General features: G+C 42.7%; 1 protein-coding gene across 2 annotated transcripts; it reads left to right on the forward strand.

The window, feature by feature from the left end:
- Positions 1–1,443: 1,443 nt before the first annotated feature.
- On the forward strand, positions 1,444–19,800 carry MCM3 (minichromosome maintenance complex component 3). Of its 2 annotated transcripts, XM_012648594.1 has the most exons (17): positions 1,444–1,721; positions 2,928–3,040; positions 3,464–3,672; positions 4,151–4,281; positions 6,946–7,184; positions 7,740–7,848; positions 8,644–8,797; positions 9,139–9,270; positions 9,871–10,079; positions 12,406–12,580; positions 12,944–13,070; positions 13,884–14,034; positions 15,619–15,759; positions 16,685–16,788; positions 17,255–17,340; positions 17,816–17,885; positions 19,038–19,800. In XM_012648594.1, exons 1-17 carry the CDS (start codon positions 1,509–1,511, stop codon positions 19,234–19,236), a joined length of 2,562 nt encoding a protein of 853 aa, XP_012504048.1. In that variant the 5' UTR covers positions 1,444–1,508; the 3' UTR covers positions 19,237–19,800. The 2 variants fall into 2 exon arrangements, with proteins under 2 accessions (XP_012504048.1, XP_012504049.1); XM_012648595.1 differs by lacking the exon at positions 2,928–3,040 and having other exon boundaries at positions 1,501–1,721.
- Positions 19,801–21,317: the final 1,517 nt, after the last annotated feature.

Genomic DNA, 21,317 nt, shown 5'->3' on the forward strand with positions numbered 1-21,317 from the left:
AAAATTCATAAAATGAGAGCTATGATCAAGTGATAAAGACATTCTTAAGTTACTAAGTCATTACCTCTTACTATGTAATTGCAAACAAGATCTTCATTCTAGAATTTCTTTTTTTTTTTTTGCCTGTTAATATACACAAAAGCAAGCAGTCAAGTGATGGTCTTTTTTCTCTGACTATGGATTGATTTATCTGCCCACTGTGATGGCATGAAACATATAGTAACTATAAACTAAATAATGATAACTAGAAATACATATACACATACAAATAGGTGGCATATATATTTTGTTTAGACAGATTATAGTTAGAATATTTATCAGTACATAGTGAGTCCTGGAGACCTTCAAACATAAGCTAATAATCAGTTGGCCAAAATTTCAGATAAAGAGTTACCAAATGTCTGGTTATCAGGCAATCTGCTATTTTAGCTTCTTGTTCAGTAAAATTAAAAACAAATGCTGTGACAATGGGCATGTTCTTTATTGTGCACTGAGTGGTTACACAAGTGCATACTTGGATAAAAATTCATTGAGCTATACACTTAAGATTTGTACATTTTACCATACATAAATTATACCTCAAAATAAAACTAAAAAGTGTAATAAAAAACCAACCACGAATGACTAAACACAAACAAATTTGGACATGCAATTGATCTTTTAATCATTATAATTTCATATGTACTATATCTTAATTATTGACTGATAACCACTGGTGGCACGAAACACTTTGTTCTCTTGTGCTTAACTTTCAGTAAACTAATTTACTTAAAAGGATCCTGTGATCTTTTCATAAGGCGGGAAAGCCTTTAATTTACTCGTTTGCAAGTAAGATGGTGTAGTGCAGAATTTTGTATAGTAACACAAGAAACGGTCTCAAGGGCGGCTGGGTACATACTGAAATTTTTTTTCACTTCACTCTCTTCTGCGGCCTGGTATCTCTATGGGGTCCTTCAGGCAATGATATTCAGAAAGCAAATGAGTCCTGAATAACCTTTCCCTAAAATGCTATGATTCTAATTTCCATCCCATAGATTCTCAAAATCCATTTTTTTCCCCGGATGCCACTTGAAGGCAGTTCTGATTTAGATATCTTAGAAACGATTTGCTTTTACGTTTTCACCTTCCTGCATTATAAACCCCGTTCTCTGACGTTTATTCTACTTTCAAAGACAGTCCTACCATCGGGCTGAATTTGGTCACTGCGGTGGGTCAAATAGCCTTAGCTTGAAAAACCCAGCAAAACATCCGGACTACAACTCCCAGAATGTAGCGCTTCTCCTCTCTGCGGTCCGCCCCCTTTGGCTGCCCAATGACTGCTCTGCGAGCCTCCTCTTGGCCCCATTGGTCATCTTTCCCGTCAGTGAGCGCGGAGAGAATCAGAACACCCCGGATGGCACATTTCCCGCCACGGCAAGGCGCGGAGCGGAAAACCCAAAGAAGAAGAAGCTCTCGATTGGACATTCGCTATTCTGGCGACAGAGGACTCAGCCAATCATAATGTGTATATGCGCCCAGCGTCTCCGCCTCTTCCTCCTGGTAACCTTTGGTGGCGGGAAAAGTTCGGAAGTTTCTGCGCCGGGGCGGAGTCATCCTGGGCCCCTTCACGCTACTTTGGTACGGGCAGTTCCAAGGCAGCGGGCATGGCGGGGACTGTGGTGCTGGATGATGTGGAGCTGCGGGAGGCTCAGAGAGATTACTTGGATTTCTTGGATGACGAGGTGAGCGGCATGCCGGGACGCGGGCTGTCGTAGACTAGCTGAGGGAGGTCGCGCCGGATGCCGCTCCTCGCCCGGGCAGCGACAGGGCGCGTGAGCCAGAGGCCCTCCAGACCTCCACACTGTGGGCCGTGGCTCTACCGGCCCGACTGGAGCCTCCCACCCAACCTTGTAGCTTCTTTTGCGGTGGAGTGAGTCGCTAGTTTGTGTTCTATAGGTGAGCTTAGAGAGCGATCTGTAACTTTCTTCTAAGTACATCTATGATCCGGGCGCGCGAAAGGCGACAGGTTCCTATCAAATGCAAACAAAATGACAAAGCCCACCTTGGCCTTTCCCACGTTGTGTCTGGCTCTCTATTTTGGGGGGAGGGTGGGGGAGAGACTGCTGTAAGGCGGTAGTGACCTGCGGTCTTGTAGGGTGCTAAGATTTTAGTGACTCATTTTCTACCTGGAAGGAAAGACTTCCTATTTCGGTTGCATTCTTTTTCAATACCAAAGGAGATGCAGATTAAAAAGCGTTGTATGTAGGTTAAGGGGGTTTTGTGTGCAATCCAAGATAAAGCCGTAGACTGTTGATAAAGCATCTTGAAGGGTTGATGTTGTAAACAAATAGCTAAAGCTCCCTACTCCTTTAGGTTCAGATATAGTAACTCTTTCTCTATTATTGGGAAAAAATATTTTAATTCCATACATAATTTTAAAATGAAAGCCGTTTAATGTGAATTTTAAAAGTCTGTTTAATTTACACTTTTTATTGTATATATTTAAGGTGGGAAACATGATGTTTTGATACATACAGTGAAATGATTACTACCGTCAAGCAAATTAACATCTATTGGCATTGTTACTTTTGTCATTAAATTTACATTTTAACAAGGTTTTTACTTGTCCTTTTAGGCTTCTTATGAGCCTATTTTAATTCCCCATTAAAGGATGAGAAATGACTATCCAGAAAAGCTGTTGATCATGATGGGAGTAATAGCATGGATTTGGAGGAATTTATTATAATTTTTGCAGTCTCCCTGGAGGGTGTATTTGGAATCTGGGGATAGTGAATAAAAGGGAGAAATTGGTAAACACATACTTGGGATTCAGCTATATATATCAGAGAGATTGACTCTCATTTATTTTGCTGTGAGAACTGCTTCTTTTTTGAAACATTTTATATTTGAATTTGTGGCTCTTGTGATATGTGGTGGCTGTTTTGCAGGAAGACCAGGGAATTTATCAGAGCAAAGTTCGGGAGCTGATCAGTGACAACCAATACCGGCTGATTGTCAATGTGAATGACCTGCGCAGGAAAAATGAGAAGAGGGCTAACCGGTGAGTGGCAGGGGTTTCCAGGGGGATATCCCGGCTCTGAGTGAGAATAGCTCCCCTCCCTCTTGCCTGGACTGGAACAGGCTTCCCAGGAGAGGACCTAAGTGAAAAAGGGGTGACCCAGAAGCCCTCATGGCTCATCTACACCAAATTTTTTCCTTCCAAAAGTAGGTGGTGAGCATTTTCTTCTCAAGTGCCCTACTTCTAATGTTTAGCTGAATATGATTTTTATATCTTTGATAAGTTGAATTAAAATTGATCCTCAGTTCTGATGTATTTTAGTGAGTCTTGTAGGATAATGGGAGAAAGTAGGAGCTGGATTTTCTCTTGTTGCCCTTAATGATCTAGGAATGTCTGTTGTTGTGAGGCTCAGTTTTTTTTAAGTTCTGCCCTCTCTATCTAATTCTCTCTCTTGCCCTTAAACAGCCTCCTGAGCAATGCTTTTGAGGAACTGGTTGCCTTCCAGCGGGCTTTAAAGGATTTTGTGGCCTCCATTGATGCTACCTATGCCAAGCAGTATGAGGAGTTCTACATAGGACTGGAGGGCAGTTTTGGTTCCAAGCACGTCTCTCCCCGGACTCTGACCTCCTGCTTCCTTAGCTGTGTGGTCTGTGTGGAGGGCATTGTCACTAAATGTGAGTGGGTTAAAGGGGGACACTAAAATAATGGAGGTGGGAGGATTTAGGGAGACTGGGGAAGCAGGATAGGCTAAGTAGATCTGGGTAGCTTGTAGCTTCAGAGGGTGGAGCATTGAAATTATGTGGTTAAACTTGGAGGAGCTGAGCATGCACAATGATTAGGAGGACCTCGAGTGACCACTTGTGTTAGCAGATTCATTCTGCTGAGAGCTGGAGGAGTCTTGGTTCCTGGCAGTCCCCTCATTCCAACCCTAATCTCCTACTGTCTTTTAGTTGGAATCAGTGCTACTTAAAATTTTACATAAATGTGGTATTCTATATGTAAATATAAAACCAGGTAAAAGATGGGTAGTATTGAAATGGCTTAACCTAGTTGGAAGAACACAGTATTTGGAATCGTCACAGACTTGCAATTAGGTCCCACCTCTATCACTGTTTAGTTGGATGACTTTTTATGCACACTTTCCATTCCTAGGCTCTCTAGTTCGTCCCAAAGTCGTCCGCAGTGTCCACTACTGTCCTGCTACCAAGAAGACCATAGAGCGACGTTATTCTGATCTCACCACCTTGGTGGCCTTTCCATCCAGCTCTGTCTATCCCACCAAGGTGAGAGGCATGAGTTGATTGGGCCTCCTTGGGGCTCGAAGTCAAAGATACATATTTTAATGCAAGTAATAGTGTAATATCTGGAAGTCTGTCTTCTAGAAGTAGAGTGAAAGGAAAGGATTAATCCCAAGGAAAGACTGATTGTTGGCCAGAGTTTAATAAGGAAAGTCCACAATTCTTATTCATTTATTCATTCGTTTATTTATTTATTTATTTATTTTTAGAGACAGGGTCTTACTATATTATTTTTAGGGACAGGGTCTTGCTATGTTGCCCAGGCTGGAGTACAGTGGCTACTCACAGGTGTCATCATGGCATACTATAGCCTTCAACTCCTGGGCTCAAGCAATCCTCTTCTTTTTTCTTTTTTTTCTTTTTTTTGAGACAGAGTCTCGCTTTGTTGCCCGGGCTAGAGTGAGTGCCGTGGTGTCAGCCTAGCTCACAGCAACCTCAAACTCCTGGGCTCAAGCAATCCTTCTGCCTCAGCCTCCTGAGTAGCTGGGACTACAGGCATGCGCCACCATGCCCGGCTAATTTTTATATACATATATATATATATATATATTTTGTTTTAGTTGTCCAGCTAATTTCTTTCTATTTTTTTAGTAGAGACGGAATCTCACTCTTGCTCAGGCTGGTCTCGAACTCCTGAGCTCAAATGATCTGCCTGCCTCAGCCTCCCAGAGTGCTAGGATTATAGGCGTGAGCCACCGCACCCGGCTCAAGCAATCCTCTTGTCTCAGCCTCCTGAGTAACTGGGACTACAGGCTCATGCCACCATGCCCAGCTTCACAATTCTTACTTTTTCAAAAAAGGATAAATATTCACTCCAGAAAATTTAGAAAATTATGAATGGTCAAAAGAGGAAAAAGTCATCTAACCTCACATAGATCTTTTAGCAAAGTCATAATCACGTGTAATTTATCGTCTGCTTTTTAAAAGTAAAGTACTTGTGCTATAACATTACTGTGTAATCTTTGTAGATATTTCACTGTGGATTTGGGAGAAAGGCAGCATAGGAAAGGGCTTTGTTTATTCTTAGTGTTCAGATTGATCTGGATTGAGGACAGTGCAAAGCTTTTCTTACTTAATGAGACACAAGATCATTAATATTGATTACTTGATGTCTGAACTCATTCTATCAAAGAATTCTCCTCTTGCCCCATCAAATTTTAATCGAGAGCTACTGTATCCAAAGCGTTGGTAGGCACTGTGGAGGACAAAGATATAAATGAGACCCAGTCCTTGTCATCAGTCTTTAAATTGGTGGAGAAATCAAACATATAAACATACCAAAACAAGAATGAGTATCTTAGAATTATAACTGAAACATACTTTAGAATTATTTAGTTTACCTCCAGATGAAATGCTGAGATTCACAGAAGTTAACTGAATTGCTTAGGGTCCCAGTTAGTGATGGCCTTACGGACTAGGACCCACGTCTCTTTAGTTTACTCAGGAGGCTGAGGCTTTCTAAGTCATCTTGTTTTCTTCTTTATTGAGGTTACTATTTTCTAGAATTTATTCTTTAGGCAGTACTCAGGGAGTACTCTTCTGCTGATTACTGTGGCCCAGCTCCTTTGCTTCAGAAGTGAGATACGTTGGTCCAGGTCTTCTGGGTATTGTCTAGTGTGGTGGGCTTTGGGGTTACTCGTGTGTCAAGTCTGGCTCTGCTACCTGCTGTGACCTTGGGGAACTTATTTAATTCCTCCCAGTCTCAGTTTCCTTGTCCATATAGTGTGAAAAATACCTGCTTTACAAAGTTGTGATAATTACGAGATAATTCATGAAATAATAGCACAGTGCCTGGCACATAGCAAGTACTCAGTAAGTGATAGCTGTTGTGTTTTTAGAAAATTCAAATATCAAGGAAGTAAAAACTTTAAAAATGTTTTTATTGAAGTTTAATATACATACAGGAAAGCTCACATAAGTGAGCTTGATAAATTACTGAAAGCTGCATATACCTGTATAACCAGCATTTAAACCAGGAAACAAAACCTTACTAGCACTCAGAATTCCCTCTTGGGGGCCCATGTTACTCAAGGGTAACCACTCTCATGATGTCTAACAGCATAGATAACTTTTGCATGATTTTCTATTTTATTTAAATACTCTTTTGTTTTGGGCTTCTTTTGCTCAACATTGTGTTTATAAAATCCATCCATGTTGTTTATAGGTGTGCTTCATACATTTTTATTGCTGTGTAGTATTATATAAATATACCACATTTATTTAACCATTATACTGTTGATGGCATTTGGATACTTTCTAATTTTTGACTATTAGGAATAGTTCTGCAATGAGCATTATAGTGCATGGCTTTTGGTGAACATTTCTGTTGGGTATTATGTAGCAGTGAAAAAGCTGCTTCAGAATGTAAGCACGTATTCAGCTTTAGTACGGAAATTAAGAATCTTAATTTAGATGCTGATATGGCCATGGTCCCTTCAGACTATGGGTTGCCTCTTCCATTAGATGGTTTGTTACTAGAACAGAGATAGGGATGGAAAAAGATGGAGAAGTTACTTAGGTTTTTTTTTTTTTTGACTTCTGGGTACTAAAATTCCATGAAGTCATCTTATTTGTTTCCCAGAACAGATGAGTATAGCATTTTTAAGACAGGACTGAGATAACTCTACTTTTCTCTGTGCCTTTTTCCAGGATGAGGAGAACAATCCCCTTGAGACAGAATATGGCCTCTCTGTCTATAAGGATCACCAGACTGTCACCATCCAGGAGATGCCGGAGAAGGCCCCAGCCGGCCAGCTTCCCCGCTCTGTGGACGTCATTCTGGATGATGACTTGGTAGATAAAGCAAAGCCTGGTGACCGAGTCCAGGTGGTGGGAACCTACCGTTGTCTTCCTGGAAAAAAGGGAGGCTATACCTCAGGGACCTTCAGGTAAAGGGTCTGCTGTAAAGTGTTTGGAATGCTGTTGGCAGCTTCCATTTCCAGTAGTATCCTTTCTCCAGTTTGCCATATCCCACAGATAGGTGGGCTATTCTACCTGCATGGGAGATGGGATAGCCTCTGATACATCTTTTCTATCAGTGAAGCTGGTGATACTTAACATCTTAAGCCAAAAGTGGGAGTTATTGGTGATGTGATTACAGCCTCATGGCTTATCTGGGAATTTCTCACTTATTCCTACCTCCTTCCCATACACACTTCTGTCTTTAGCTCTGTGGATCAGCAGGAGCTAAATAAATTCCAGAGATGGGGCATGATCAGTATATTTGAGTCATGGACAGAGACAATCATCTGTTTAATTAAGAACAGCTATACACTCCCCCCACCTCCAGCCCCTGCAAACTCCCCCCGCCACCACCACCAAAAAAATACTCTAGTTTGCTGGTCTAGTTTAGTAGCCTACAAAGGCTTACTCCTGCTGGAGGTGCTAGCTACTGATGTTAGGAATTGAATATAACAGACTTCCTCTTACTCTCTTTGTCCCAGGACTGTCCTGATCGCCTGCAATGTGAAGCAAATGAGCAAGGATGTGCAGCCTTCGTTCTCTGCTGAAGATATAGCCAAGATCAAGAAGTTTAGTAAAACCCGTTCCAAGGTCTGGGAATCCTTTAGAGCTACGAGTATGGAAATGGATTTGTAAGGGTTGTGTTTTGGGGAGGCCAAGATAGGAGTTGAGCCAAGGAGTTAGTTGGAGGTTGCAGTGAGCTATGATTGCACCACTGCACTCCAGCTTGGGCAACAGAGTGAGACTTTGTCTCAAAAAAAAAAAAAAAAAGTTGTGTTTTGGTGCATGGTTGTCTTTGTACTGGATCAGGAGGAATGGTTCAGGGTTTTTTTCTCTGAAGTATTTAGTATTAGCTTCTTCTGGTTTTTGTCCCAATCAGCAAGTGAAAGGGTGTTTTTGGTGTTCTTAATTCTTTTGTACTACCTGCTGGGCTGCTAAGTGAGCCTAATACGAATACTAGGAGTTAAGTTATCAGTGTACCAATAAGTCTGTTTATTACTGAAGACATTAGTGATACATTATTAAATTTAAAATGTTATATTTTGTTTTATTTCTCCAACTAGTTTTTCCTATCTTTTTAAAGACAGGATGTCCACATTTAGAATTGAACTACATGTATGAATGTGTGATAAAGGTTACTGCTGAAGCACAATACACATTTTTATTAAATCTAAAATATTGAAGCTGGGAACAATTTTTTCTTAAAGATTAAACCTCTAAACAAGTTTTGGAATCCAGACTGCCTCTGTGTGTGCTTGATAATGGTCTAATAATGTGATTTGTCTATTTCAAGCATTTTGTGTCGGCCAAAATATAAAACGGAGCTCTGCAAAACCCCATTGAGTCTCACTCAGCTTTTCACTCTATTGGTTGTTTCTCCTTTAGGATATCTTTGACCAGCTGGCCAGGTCATTGGCCCCTAGTATCCATGGACACGACTATGTCAAGAAGGCAATCCTCTGCTTGCTCTTGGGAGGGGTGGAACGAGACCTAGAAAATGGCAGTCACATTCGTGGGGACATCAATATTCTTCTAATAGGTATTGTATTGGGGATTTGCTTTAGACTCTTGTTCTTACCTTGTGGAGTGTGATTGTGGAAACACAAATAGTAAGAATGTGTGTTCTGTACCTGGCAGTATTTCAGGGCAAGAGGCTAAAATAAATCTTTTTTTAAAAAATGATTTCTGGAATTCCTGACTTATAATAGCTAAAATATATTTTTCCATGAATGGTGAAGGGAAAAGTGAAGGAAATAATATTAATAGCCAATTACTGTGTGTCTCTGTTTGTGTCGAGAGCTGTGCTAGAAAAGTAGGACTTGCTGGGGGGAGTGGGGAGTGGGGAGTTTCTTAGAGAATCATCACCACCCCATCCTACAGGAGACCCATCAGTTGCCAAGTCTCAGCTTCTGCGGTACGTGCTTTGCACTGCACCCCGCGCTATCCCCACCACTGGCCGGGGCTCCTCTGGAGTGGGTCTGACGGCCGCTGTCACCACAGACCAGGAAACAGGTACAGGTGTAAGGGTCCTTGGCAAAGGCCCAACAGTGAGGTAGAACATAGATTCTCTGAGCTTGCTCTGGGCATGGCTTGTGTTCTGAAGACAGTTAAGAAGTTAGTTGGGGCCAGATTGTAGAGGACTGAGTATTTGGCAATGGTGGGTGAATTATTTAAGTCTTTGGGTGGCTTTCTGTTTACAAGAATGTTTCCCGGGTGATTGGAAAGAGTTTCAAAGGAGAAAGCTTAGCACATTGGAAGGAACATAAAAATGAAGATTATACTGTTTTATGAACTACAGAAAGGGATTTGAAGACCCGTGAAAAGAGAACAGGTGTGGTTGGGCTATCACATGAGGATAAGGGTGAAGAGAGAACGTATAAAGGAAGTTTATGAGAAGCTAGCTGCGTAGGGGTCAAAGTGGGACAGAGATATTCAGATTTGAGCTGAAAAGGTGACTCACCGGGGTTTCTTCTAAGTTTCTTGGAGATGAAACCTCTTTACTGCATTCTTGTGTGCTACGGTGAGAAGTTCTGAGGAAGGAGATTGAAATTCCTCCCTTATGTCCTCTATAACCTGGACTGGAGCATGTGTTTTTACCTCCTCCCTTCCCAGGGGAGCGCCGTCTGGAAGCTGGGGCCATGGTCCTGGCTGACCGAGGTGTGGTTTGCATTGATGAGTTTGACAAGATGTCTGACATGGATCGCACAGCCATCCATGAAGTGATGGAGCAGGGTCGAGTGACCATTGCCAAGGCTGGCATCCACGCTCGGCTGAATGCCCGCTGCAGTGTTTTGGCAGCTGCCAACCCCGTCTACGGCAGGGTAAGTGGAATCGGGTCCTTAACTGTTGTCTTGATTTTCATTCAGTTTTGCTAAGTAACTGGGCTGAGAAGTTTATTCTAGGTGCCCCAGGGGAGTAACAGGCCAGAGACTAAAAAGTGAGGTCGTCATCTTGTTACTGTCCTTAGTTTAGAGTAGTGGTTCCTCACCCAATTCCTGTACAACAGAGTCCCCTGGAAAGTTGTTTATTTAAAAATAACTTTTTAACAATACAAAGGAGAAAACAAAAATGACAGTAGTACAATGCAGGTCACCTGTATTGTCATTAAATAAAAGTACTACATGCACATGGCAGGAGAATTTCTAAACAGAACAGAGAGATGTAGTATGAAATTTCCTTCTTGTCTTTTTTCAAAGAGATACCAACTTTGGAGTGTTTCAGGAAACAGAAATTGAAGCATGTACCAGCAAATACACTACCTCCTTGTTAAGAATTATCTCTTTATCTTTGTTTTTAGCATGACTCTGATGTGCTTAGGTGTAACCTTTTATATTTATCTTGCTTGGGGTTCGCTGAGTTTTGCCGCCGCCACCCCTCCCTCCCCAGCCCCCTGCCTTTTAAAACAGCTTTCTAGTATTCCATTGTACAGATTTATAGTAATTTATTTAACTAATTTCCATCTGATAGGCATTTAGTGGTTTCCCTTTTTCCTTTCTACTATGAATGAAGCTGCAGTGAACATCCCTTTATGTGTATTTTGTTACGTCTATATTATAAATACCTAGCAATGGAATTACTGGATTAAGAGTTGTATGCATTTTTATTTTGTTAGAGATTGCAAAATTGCTCTCTAAAGATTGTATCATATTAATACTTCCGATAACTAATGCTTATAAATGCTTTATAGTTAGGAACGCTTTTCATCCTCTCCGTAACTACCTCACAGTGGGAAATAGGTAATTATCTTCATTTTACAGGTGAGAAAATAGAGGCACAAAGTTTATATAACTTGCTGAAGAGCCACAATCTAGAAGATGGCAGAGCCAGGATTTGAACCCAGAGCTCACGCTGTGCTCTGGCAGTTTATAATCACACAGTGTATGGGAACATTTGTTTTGGTGGTATTTTTTTAAACATACAGATGCATGGTCCCCAGTCCAGACTTTCTGAATCCAAACCTCTGACTTGGCACGCTTGGTAGCTATGGGTTAGAAAGGCTCCACAGGTTGGTTTAGTTGTGTAGCCTAGGTTGAAAACCATAGGATTTTCTTATTTTTTTTTTTTTTGGTAAATCCAGTTGATGGTTTTAAAATTATTAATAATGATACTGTGTATTACATCAAAGAATGACTGGGAAATTTAAGAAAATGGCAGGATCTGAAATCATTATTACCTACAAGGTTGTCATGCTCTCTGACTGTGAAGTGTATGTGGGTGGGTAGGCATCAGCCCAGTAGGCCCAGCACTGGAAGTATAAGAGTATCAGGGTACCTGGATCCCAAGGAAAGAACTCCTTTGATTCCTAAGACATTACGATTTATAGATCATTGAGCATTTTGGTTGAAATTTTACTCATTACCTTCTGAGTAAGGGACTCCAAAGTTCATAGTTCTTCTGGTCTAACCAGCTTTCCTTGTCTTTATGACAGGTAGGGGAGAGGGAATCATCTTTCAGAGTTGATCCTGCCTTGGTTTTGGTTTTTTTTTTTTTTTTTTTTTTTTTTTGAGACAGAGTCTCACTGTGTTGCCCCGGCTAGAGTGCCGTGGCGTCATCCTAGCTCACAGCAACCTCAAACTCCTGGGCTCAAGCGATCCTCCTGCCTCAGCCTCCCGAGTAGCTGGGACTACAGGCATGCGCCAGCATGCCCGGCTAATTTTTTCTATATATTTTTAGTTGTCCAATTAATTTCTTTCTATTTTTAGTAGAGACGAGGTCTCGCTCTTGCTCAGGCTGGTTTTGAACTCCTGAGCTCAAACAATCCGCCCGCCTTGGCCTCCCAGAGAGCTAGGATTACAGGCATGAGCCACTGCGCCCGGCCAAGAGAGCTGGTTTTGAGACCCACACCCACCCAGTTAGAGGTTCCTATGCTAGGAGGTGGGACTTCTGAGGTAGCTCAGGTCACCTGAGCTTCGGTTAAAGAAGGGTTGCAGGTGGAAGAGATGATTTATGTATTTGTTTTCTTTTCTTTTTTTGTTACAAACTTTCATGTTATGATTTACGTGGTTTATAGCTTTAAAATACTTTTTACTGCTGTTTCTCTGTTTTGTTCTTTAAGATCTAGCCTTCCAGTCTCACCCCAGAATCAATCCAGCCTCGTTATCCTTTCTTCCTATTGATGGTCACTTCCATTTTTCCTGTGTTGCCCAGTATGATCAGTACAAGACCCCAATGGAGAACATTGGGCTGCAGGACTCGCTGTTGTCCCGATTCGACTTGCTTTTCATCATGCTGGATCAGATGGATCCTGAGCAGGATCGGGAGATCTCGGACCATGTCCTTAGGATGCACCGTTACAGAGCTCCCGGGGAGCAGGATGGCGACGGTGAGGCCATAAGAAGAGTAAGAGTCACTAACGCAAGGGACCCTAAACAGATGCTGTTGTCTTAGGCCCAGCCGGGTGGTGGCAGGTGTTTCAGTGTCTGGGGGTTGATGTTGCCTAGCCACCTCCCCTGCTTGCTCACTGGAGGTTATCCTAAGGCATGTCTTTTGTCCATTTCTGGGCTGGGAATACCTTTGAGCATCTTCTGTGGGTCAGGCGTCCTTATTTGTGATTCCACGTGTTGGTTTCCTTCTGGGTCCTTTCTTTGTGAGTCTTGGTCTCTTCCTTTCTTGTGCTATAGAAGATACAATTTCCCCTGGGTTAAACTCTTTCTTACTCTCCCTTCTCCAAACGTTGGTTTATCAGCTATGCCCTTGGGTACTGTTGTGGATATCCTGGCCACAGATGATCCCAACTTTGACCAGGAGGAACAGCAAGACACCCAGATTTATGAGAAACATGACAACCTTCTGCACGGGACCAAGAAGAAAAAGTGAGCATTCCTCATGTCTCTCCCTTGAGAGAACCTGAGATTTGTGTCATAATAGAACACATGTGTATCCGAGCTTATTTAAGGCATTATGTGCCTCGGCCAAGGTCATGCCTGGAGTCATAACCATGTGGGCCAGTTTTCTTCTTTTCTAGGTCCACAGATACACCCTTTATCTGGGCCAGTTGCCTTGTAAATGTGAGTGGTTCAGCCCAGGTTCAGATCTTTTCTTAAAATAGAAGGTTTTGGCAACATGCCCAGCCAGTGGTGGGTGTGTGATGTCTTCCTTATACATGAAAGATTGCACGTGTCGTGTCGCCGTTTGTGGTGAAGGGTGAGTAGATAGCAAGCACTGGAGACTTTGCAAGTAGATTTGGGTGAAGGAGACTTATGATCAGGTGCTCAAAGCATGAAATGTAGAATCCTACACCTCTCTTTTTGGCCATGATGCAGTAAGAAGCATAGCATAATCTTCAAAGCTGTTGGTTTAAGAATGTAGAATTTGGAGTCAGAAAACTGAATTTGAGTCCATTTTAGTTTCTCTGAGCCATAGTCTTCCCACCTATATAATACAGCAAATAATACCTAAACTTCCCACTTAAACTACCTAATTCACAAATAATACCTAAAATAATTAGATAAAAATATGTGAAAGGGCTTTGCGTATGTTCCACATAAATGGGAGTTGTGATAATGGATTCTAGGCCTTGTCTCTGCTGTGCCATTTGAGCTTGACTTTTCTCAGGAGAGGCAAAGCCACTAATTCAGGCAAGTATAAAGTATGGCAGGAAGTGGAATTCACTGTGTGTGGCCCAGGGAGAAGATGGTGAGCGCAGTGTTCATGAAGAAGTACATCCACGTGGCCAAAATTATCAAGCCTGTCCTGACACAGGAATCGGCTGCCTACATTGCAGAAGAGTACTCACGCCTGCGCAGCCAGGATAGCATGAGCTCGGACACCGCCAGGGTGAGTGCCCAAGGGCAGCATTGACCTGGGGGTCCCTCAGATATATGGCTGGGGCAGGAGTCTCTGCTGTCAGGGGATTTGAAAGCATTTTAACTTAGTGATTCTTTCTTGGTCTGAAGGGCTTCCTGTTATATAATTTTAATCATTTTTTTTTTTTAACAAGGGACAATGAAATAAGGACCCCAGAGATAACATATATCTCATTAGTTCAAATAACGTTGGCCTGCGGAAGCTGTGATTCATCATATGAGTGACTTCTGAGAACTGACCTAGTCTCCACTCTTACATGCAGTGTAAAATTAATAAGAGCTCACCTCAAAGAGCTCAGATGAGGAGAGGGAAATAGAACGGCAGATAGATCTTTTTATACACATTTGTAAATACATACCCCAATGTGGTACTTAAAAAGGAATGGAATGTGGAAGGCTATCTGAGTGTAGATGAAGAAGCTATTAATTTCTCCTTTAGACTTCCCTGAAGGGGTATGATTTCAGGGAAGGGTTCCCAGAGAGTGTGATATTTGCGCTGGACTTTGACAAATGACTAGCAGTTGGGCAACCATGATGGTTATCCAGAGGAATTTCTAGTAACCTGATATAGCTGTCCTTGAATTTGTCTAAATCTTTTAGGGGCAGTTTGGTTCATATAGGATTTCACAGACCCAAGTTCAAAACCCTTATTATATGACATAGAGAGACTCTTGGGTTTGGACATGATCCCAACTCATCTGCTCCAGCCTCACACTCATTCTGTCTTCTGGAATCTTAACACTACCAGAGATAGCATGCTCAGAACATTACTGTGTTGAAGTCTTAGAATGTTCTATTTATTGAGCTTAAACCTGCTGCTTCATGACTTCTGCCCATGGGTTCTAATTTTGTTTTCTGGAGATTGTATATCAATTGCCCTCATGTTAGACAGCTCCTTAAGCAGCTCCCTTTCTTTTTAACTGTTCCTCCCTACATGTGAGCTTGTTCCACTGTGTCAGAGGCCCTCTCACTGAACCTAGAACTGAGCATAAGACACCATTTGAGTTGTGGTCTTAGTGTGGATGGGGTTTAGAAACCCCTTGATTAGGACTCTAGTTCTGCTAGCACAGGCTAGGGTTTCACCAGCTTTGTAAGTGATTCAAGAATTAGTGTGACCTTGGAAAAATTACTTGAAGCGCTTTGAATTTCCTTCATCTATAAAACTTCTCCAAGTTGTTAAGAGGGTTGAATGACAGAATGAATATATATAAAAGCAAACTTCCTGGTGCGTTGTAGGCCTGCAATAAGTGATTATTTTTCTCCCTTCACTTTTGTGCTCTTTGTAGTCTTTTATCTTTCCTGCCATGAGATGCCTTATTTTCTCCCCGTTCACTGGATCCTCCCTCCCTCAGCACTCTCACAAATATTTCCTTGATCATTTCTGTTATCTTTCTGAATTTTCTATGGTATCTATAGAGAATGCAGAGCTCTGAATTCTTTGTTCAAGCTTCCTGGAGCTTTTCTATTAGTGTTTTTATTGCCCTTGCTGTGCAGTAGGAATTATGGGCATGCCTGAAGGATTACAGATAAGTAATCCTCACGTTTTCTTCCCCAGACATCGCCAGTTACAGCCCGAACTCTGGAAACCCTCATTCGATTGGCCACGGCCCACGCGAAGGCCCGCATGAGCAAGACTGTGGACCTGCAGGACGCAGAGGAAGCCGTGGAATTGGTCCAATACGCTTACTTCAAGAAGGTGAGGATTCAGATGCCTCTGCTTGAGAGGCTCTTTTACGTAAGTCACGGCTGACGCCTGCATTTGGATTGTCAACAGAAAGCAGCATTTGTCTGCCAGAGTTCAGTCTGCCTTGCTCCTTCCTCTGGAACACACAGTGGTTCTCAACCCTGGCTGCACCCAAGAAACAGATGGGAAGCTTCAAAATATGGAAACCAGGGCTCCTAGAGATTCTGGTTTAATTGATGAGCTATACTTTTAGTCAACTGCTTCTGTCTACCCCTCCTTCCTTTACATCTTGAAAATGTTGGTGTTTCCAAAGGAGTTACCTGGATAATCTTCCTCTTCCCTCTGTACCCTTCCCCTTGGCAGTCTCTTCACGTGTCCTTTTGGCACCTCTAAAGCTCTTGTTAAAAGTTAAACTCTCAGTCTTGCCCCTCATCCTATTTCCCTATTTCTGTTTGTGACACTGCATCTCCATCATTTAGATACGAAACCTTAAAGCCTAGACTCCCTTTTTCTGGTTGCCTACCTCTTCCCTAGTCTGGTGAATTCTAGCCCTTTGGGATTCAGTTGTGGGTTTGATAAACGTTTCCTGGCCTTTTCTCTTTGCTAGGTTGGAGGGTGTCTTAAATTGTTTTCCACTTAACCATTATGGGCTGAACACTTTTTTCATTTGTTTCTTTATTCAGTAAACATTTATTGAGTACCTACTATGTGAAGGGCATTGAACATACCTCCCACATTTTCAAAAGATGAGTAGCAGCCTCTTTCCCTGCCCCTGGTGCTGGGACTTGGGGATGAGAGGCTAGGTAAGCCACTGGAAACACAGAAGTCACTCGTGCTGATGGTGCAGAAGGGACTCTTATTCAGAGTTTGTGATGCAGTCCCCAGCGTCAGTGACCTCTCCAGCACCCACCCCCCCAACCACTTGCCTTGGTCCTAGGTTCTGGAGAAGGAGAAGAAACGTAAGAAGAGAAGTGAGGATGAATCAGAGACAGAGGATGAAAAGGAGAAAAGCCAGGAGGAGCCTGAGCAGAAGGGGAAGAGGTAAGGTGGGGCGGAGTGAAATGAGATGAAAGGGCTCCGATTCGGGCTGGGGAGAGCGGTGGAGGCTGGATCCAGTGCTACTTACTGACATCAGGTTCTTCAGGGATGGGGTGCTAAGACTTGTGTTTAGTACGGCACTTTTTACTCCTTTCCTGCTAGAGAAATGCTAAATAGCCAGAGCAATAACCCACTCACTGAGGGCTTTGAATATGTATTTGAAAATTCTTGAGATAATTTTCTCTGCATGCTGTGGTTGAGTCTATAAGGGTGGAACATAGAAGCACCGCCTATTTGTGTTCCAGTCTGGAGACTCGATCTCTTTCAGGAAAAGTAGCAGTTGGTACAGGCCTACGCCTAGCGTTTCACTTCAGTTATCGATGATTCTGTTTCCTCTTCTTTGTGGTCAGAGGCACAGGATGGGCTTCCCCAAAGCCTTTCTCTCTGTTAACTGCTGTGGGTATTTCAGGAGGAAGACGCGCCAGTTGGATGCCAAAGATGGGGATTCATATGACCCCTATGACTTCAGTGACACAGAGGAGGAAATGCCTCAAGGTGAGTGAGTGTCCCCTACTGATCAAAGAGGTTGTTCCTTTGAGCCCTGAATTTTTTCAGTTGCACTGTGCACTGTTTTTTCTTATGGGGTCCTGTTTGGCTTCCTGCTTGGGGCCCAGTGTCCAAGAGGTTTGTCTCGAGAGAACCTCAGGGGAAACCCACAATTAAAAAAATAAAATCTTTGGAAAAAGCTTTGCTCAGTTGTTTACTTCCTCCTTGGTGAACTGTGCTCTTTTGACCCACCTAGTGTAAGCATCCCTGATAGCATGTCTGTTGAGGCCTCCTGCTTGACTCAAAGCCTTTGTCATCCCGTGGGGATTTCCCTTTATCCTGACTGTTCTGCCTGGCCCCGGAAGAACCCTAGGGAATAGGCTCGGTAAGGGAACGGGGGTGGAGAAGATGACTTCTGTGGTGTTTGTGGAAATGGCTTCACCTTGCTGTCTTCTCCATCTCTGTAACCATCGATCCTCTGAAGTGTATACTCCAAAGACAGCAGACTCGCAGGAGACCAAGGAGTCCCCGAAGGTGGAGTTGAGTGAATCCAGGTGAGTATGGAAGTTGCGCCTGCCCTTTTTAAAATTCCGTACATTGCATAGGCAAGGACTTGTTCTTGCGGAGAAAAAGAAACAAATGGTTGGTTATCAACAGAATTCCAAACTAGAGCCCCAAGGATTTTTAGAACATTTTATATCTGATTCTAATTTCAAACTTACTGAAAAGTTATGAGAAAAACTTGAAGAATTTCTGTATATCATTTACCCAGAATCTTCAGTTGTTTACCTTTTATCATTTGCCTTATTAATAATTCCCTCTCTGGGAATTTGAATTGTGTCCCTGAGGGGTCAGAAAGAAGAACAGCAAGGACAAAATTTATGTCTTACTGTAAGTTTGGATTCTTCTGGATAGGAAAGATATATCTTTTCTCACTCAATTTTGGACATTTGTTTTTGAAATGAAGAATTTATCTCTAAATTTTGTTTATTAGACACCAAAGAAACTCCATAGCTAAGGTTTACTTTTTCCTTTTTATACCTTCAATACATAGTAGTATGTTAATGAATAAAATTTGAAAAATATTTAGGAAAAAACATTAAATCAATTGTAACACCACTCCCCAGAGATAACCATCGAACTATATCTTAAAATGCTTCTGAATCAGCTCATACAGATCTCACTCTTTTTAGTGACTGCAGGGTTTCCATAGTGTGGTTGAATAAACAGCTATTTAGTGAGGTCTCTAATGATGGACATTTGGGTTGTTCCCTGTTTATAGTAAAACATTCTTAAACTTTTCACTGTACACTCATGCAGGTGTAGCTGTGAGTTCCTAGAAATGGACTCCCCGGGTCAAAAGGATATGTGCTTTTAAAACTTAAGTGTTGCTAAATTGTCCCCCGTAGCTGTTGACCAGTTTGCCTTTCTACGGTGCATGGGAGTGCCACCTTCCCCCACACTCAGAGGCCTCCAGTTTTAAAGTGCCGCTATTCTCACTGTGTGGGAAGCTCTGTAGTACAACAGTCTAGCTTTAAAGGGGGATGCTCAGCTGTAGAGCAGCCAGCAGAGGCAGGCATGTGTGTGTGAGAATATTTAGGGCCACCTCTACTGCATTAATACCTTGTATTCTCCCAGTATGGATCTTGCCTGAGGGCATTTGGGGTTGTTTACTCCTCCTCCACTCCTTTTTCTGTCTTGGGCAGATTGAAGGCATTCAAGGTGGCCCTCCTGGATGTGTTCCGGGAAGCTCACGCACAGTCCGTGGGCATGAATCGCCTCACAGAATCCATCAACCGGGACAAAGAAGAGCCCTTTTCTTCAGTGGAGATCCAGGCTGCTCTGATCAAGATGCAGGATGACAACCAGGTCATGGTGTCTGAGGGCATCATCTTCCTCATCTGAGGAGGCCTCCCGTCCGAACTTGGAGTCGTGCTCTGAGACTTTCTCGCCGTATTTCCCATTCTCCTCCCCCACCCTACTCTTTGCCTTCGTCCCCGGAGAACAGTGTTAATTGAACTGAAGTTGAGGGACCGTGGTGAGGAAGCTGAATCAGCACTCTGGAAGCTCTGGGAACGGGAGGTGGAAGTGGGGTAAGGAGAGAAGAAAGTGGGGAAGGACGGGACTATTGCATCTTGATCGCAGCAGCACTGGATACGCTCCCCCTTCCTACCCCCAGCAACCCAATTGTCACTGTCTGTAAATGTGACTTCAGAGTACTTTCTGTGGTACAGCTGATTTCTGTTCATCTTTTCTGTTTGTTGGCTGTTCTCCAGAGCACTTTGGTCTAGACCACGCTTTGGGGTGTTCTAACGTGCTGGGGAGAGAAGCTGAGGCCAGTCATGTCAGTCAGGAAAGCTTTCTTTGCAGTTGAGACTGTATGTCATATGTATGGTTGAGCATATGACTGTATGTCATATGTATGGACATCCAGGACATCGAATAAACTTAACCATTTTGTACACATGGCCTTAATACTATGTGCTTTTTATACACACATTGAAAAATTTTGTTTTCCGTGAGCTTGCTGCCCTGCAGTTTGCTGCTCCCGTATTTGCACCAAGCCACCACAAGGTGGCAGCAGCCTGCTGTGATCTGTCTCTGGGGGTCATGTCTTCAGTGTTTTCTTCCTCAGTAACACGAGCATTTTAGTCAAAATTGACGGTGCAAACCAAACCCTGCCGATTGCGAAGAGCTAAACGGCCACTGAAGGCCAGTGAGTCCAGGAGAAGAATTAACCCTCTCTGTCTGGCTTTTCTGAACCTGAATTTAAGCCCCCTCATAGAAAAATAACACCTGTTATGTCAGGCACCTCAAAATCCTGTGAGTTCTTGCCTGTAAAGAGATCCCATTGCAGAATACTTTTTAAATTACCTGGGTGTCCACTCTTTGGGATTTGTTAGCCTGTTTGCACAGAAGCTCGTTGAGGGGCTTGGGCAGGACTTCTCTACTACTATTGTGTGATTTGAGTAGCTTCGGAAGAACTTTTGAGGTTACTTAAATAAAAGAAAAAACAAAAAATATGTGACTTTATGATGGGCCTGGATTGGACGCTGCTTTCTGGTGGCAGATGTGGTTTTGAGGAGAAGTCCTGGTTCTCAGATGGAAGATTGTTGAGGTACTTATTTCTCCCCTTTTGCCAAGGGGTAGCCCTTTTCCCCGAAGCTCAAAAACCAGAAGATTTTCTTTGGTTTCTCATGACAAAGGGATTTTTTTTTTTTTTTTTAAAGGGACGGCAAAATTTTTGTGGAGTTCAATTTTAATTGGTGATTTTTTTTCCACACGTGAGATCCAAGTCCTATTGGAAGTGATCTAAAGAGCACGGTTTCCAAGGGGAGTACAGCGGGACTGGAAGGAGAAATTTGACATTAACTGAGCGTTGGCAATGAGTCAGAATTTGTGCTAGGTGTGTCAGTGAGTGCAAAAACGGGACTAAAGTGTAACTATATGCCAAAAAGTTTTTATATCCTGAAAAAATTTGGCACCTTATTCCTTGTAACTGTCCTGGATAAACAAAGTGGCAACATGAAAGTTTTTCAAAAAAGACAATTTGATAAGTGTTGCTGGGATTGAGCCCTCTGCCAGTTTACCAAGTAGCTTCAGGTAAGTTTTGAGCTTTGTTATTTCGGCTGTAAAATGGGGATTATTTACTGTCTTGTGAGATGCAGCTGGGACAGCAAGGTGGCAAGTTCCTGCCTGGCGGCATATAACTGCTTCATGGTAGTGGTGGTATTACTGCAGGTTCCAGGGCCCATTAAAAATGATCCATTTTTATTATAAGTGCTTAAAAACACGATCCTTCCAATAGAACCATTTAAAGGGATTTCACCCTTGTTATACTCCTGAGCTTTTTCCCCTCCTCCCCTGCCTTTCTACTCCCAGATGGTCCCTGTACCCCCATCGGTGTGGCTCTCACTTGAGCACTTCTCACGGGACGGATCCTCACCACTAGCTTGTGGCCACGGTTTCTGCAGCTTTCTCCCCAG

Source organism: Propithecus coquereli, unplaced genomic scaffold, assembly GCF_000956105.1.
Source record: "Propithecus coquereli isolate 6110/MARCELLA unplaced genomic scaffold, Pcoq_1.0 Scaffold29, whole genome shotgun sequence".
In the NCBI taxonomy this organism is placed as follows: domain Eukaryota; kingdom Metazoa; phylum Chordata; class Mammalia; order Primates; family Indriidae; genus Propithecus; species Propithecus coquereli.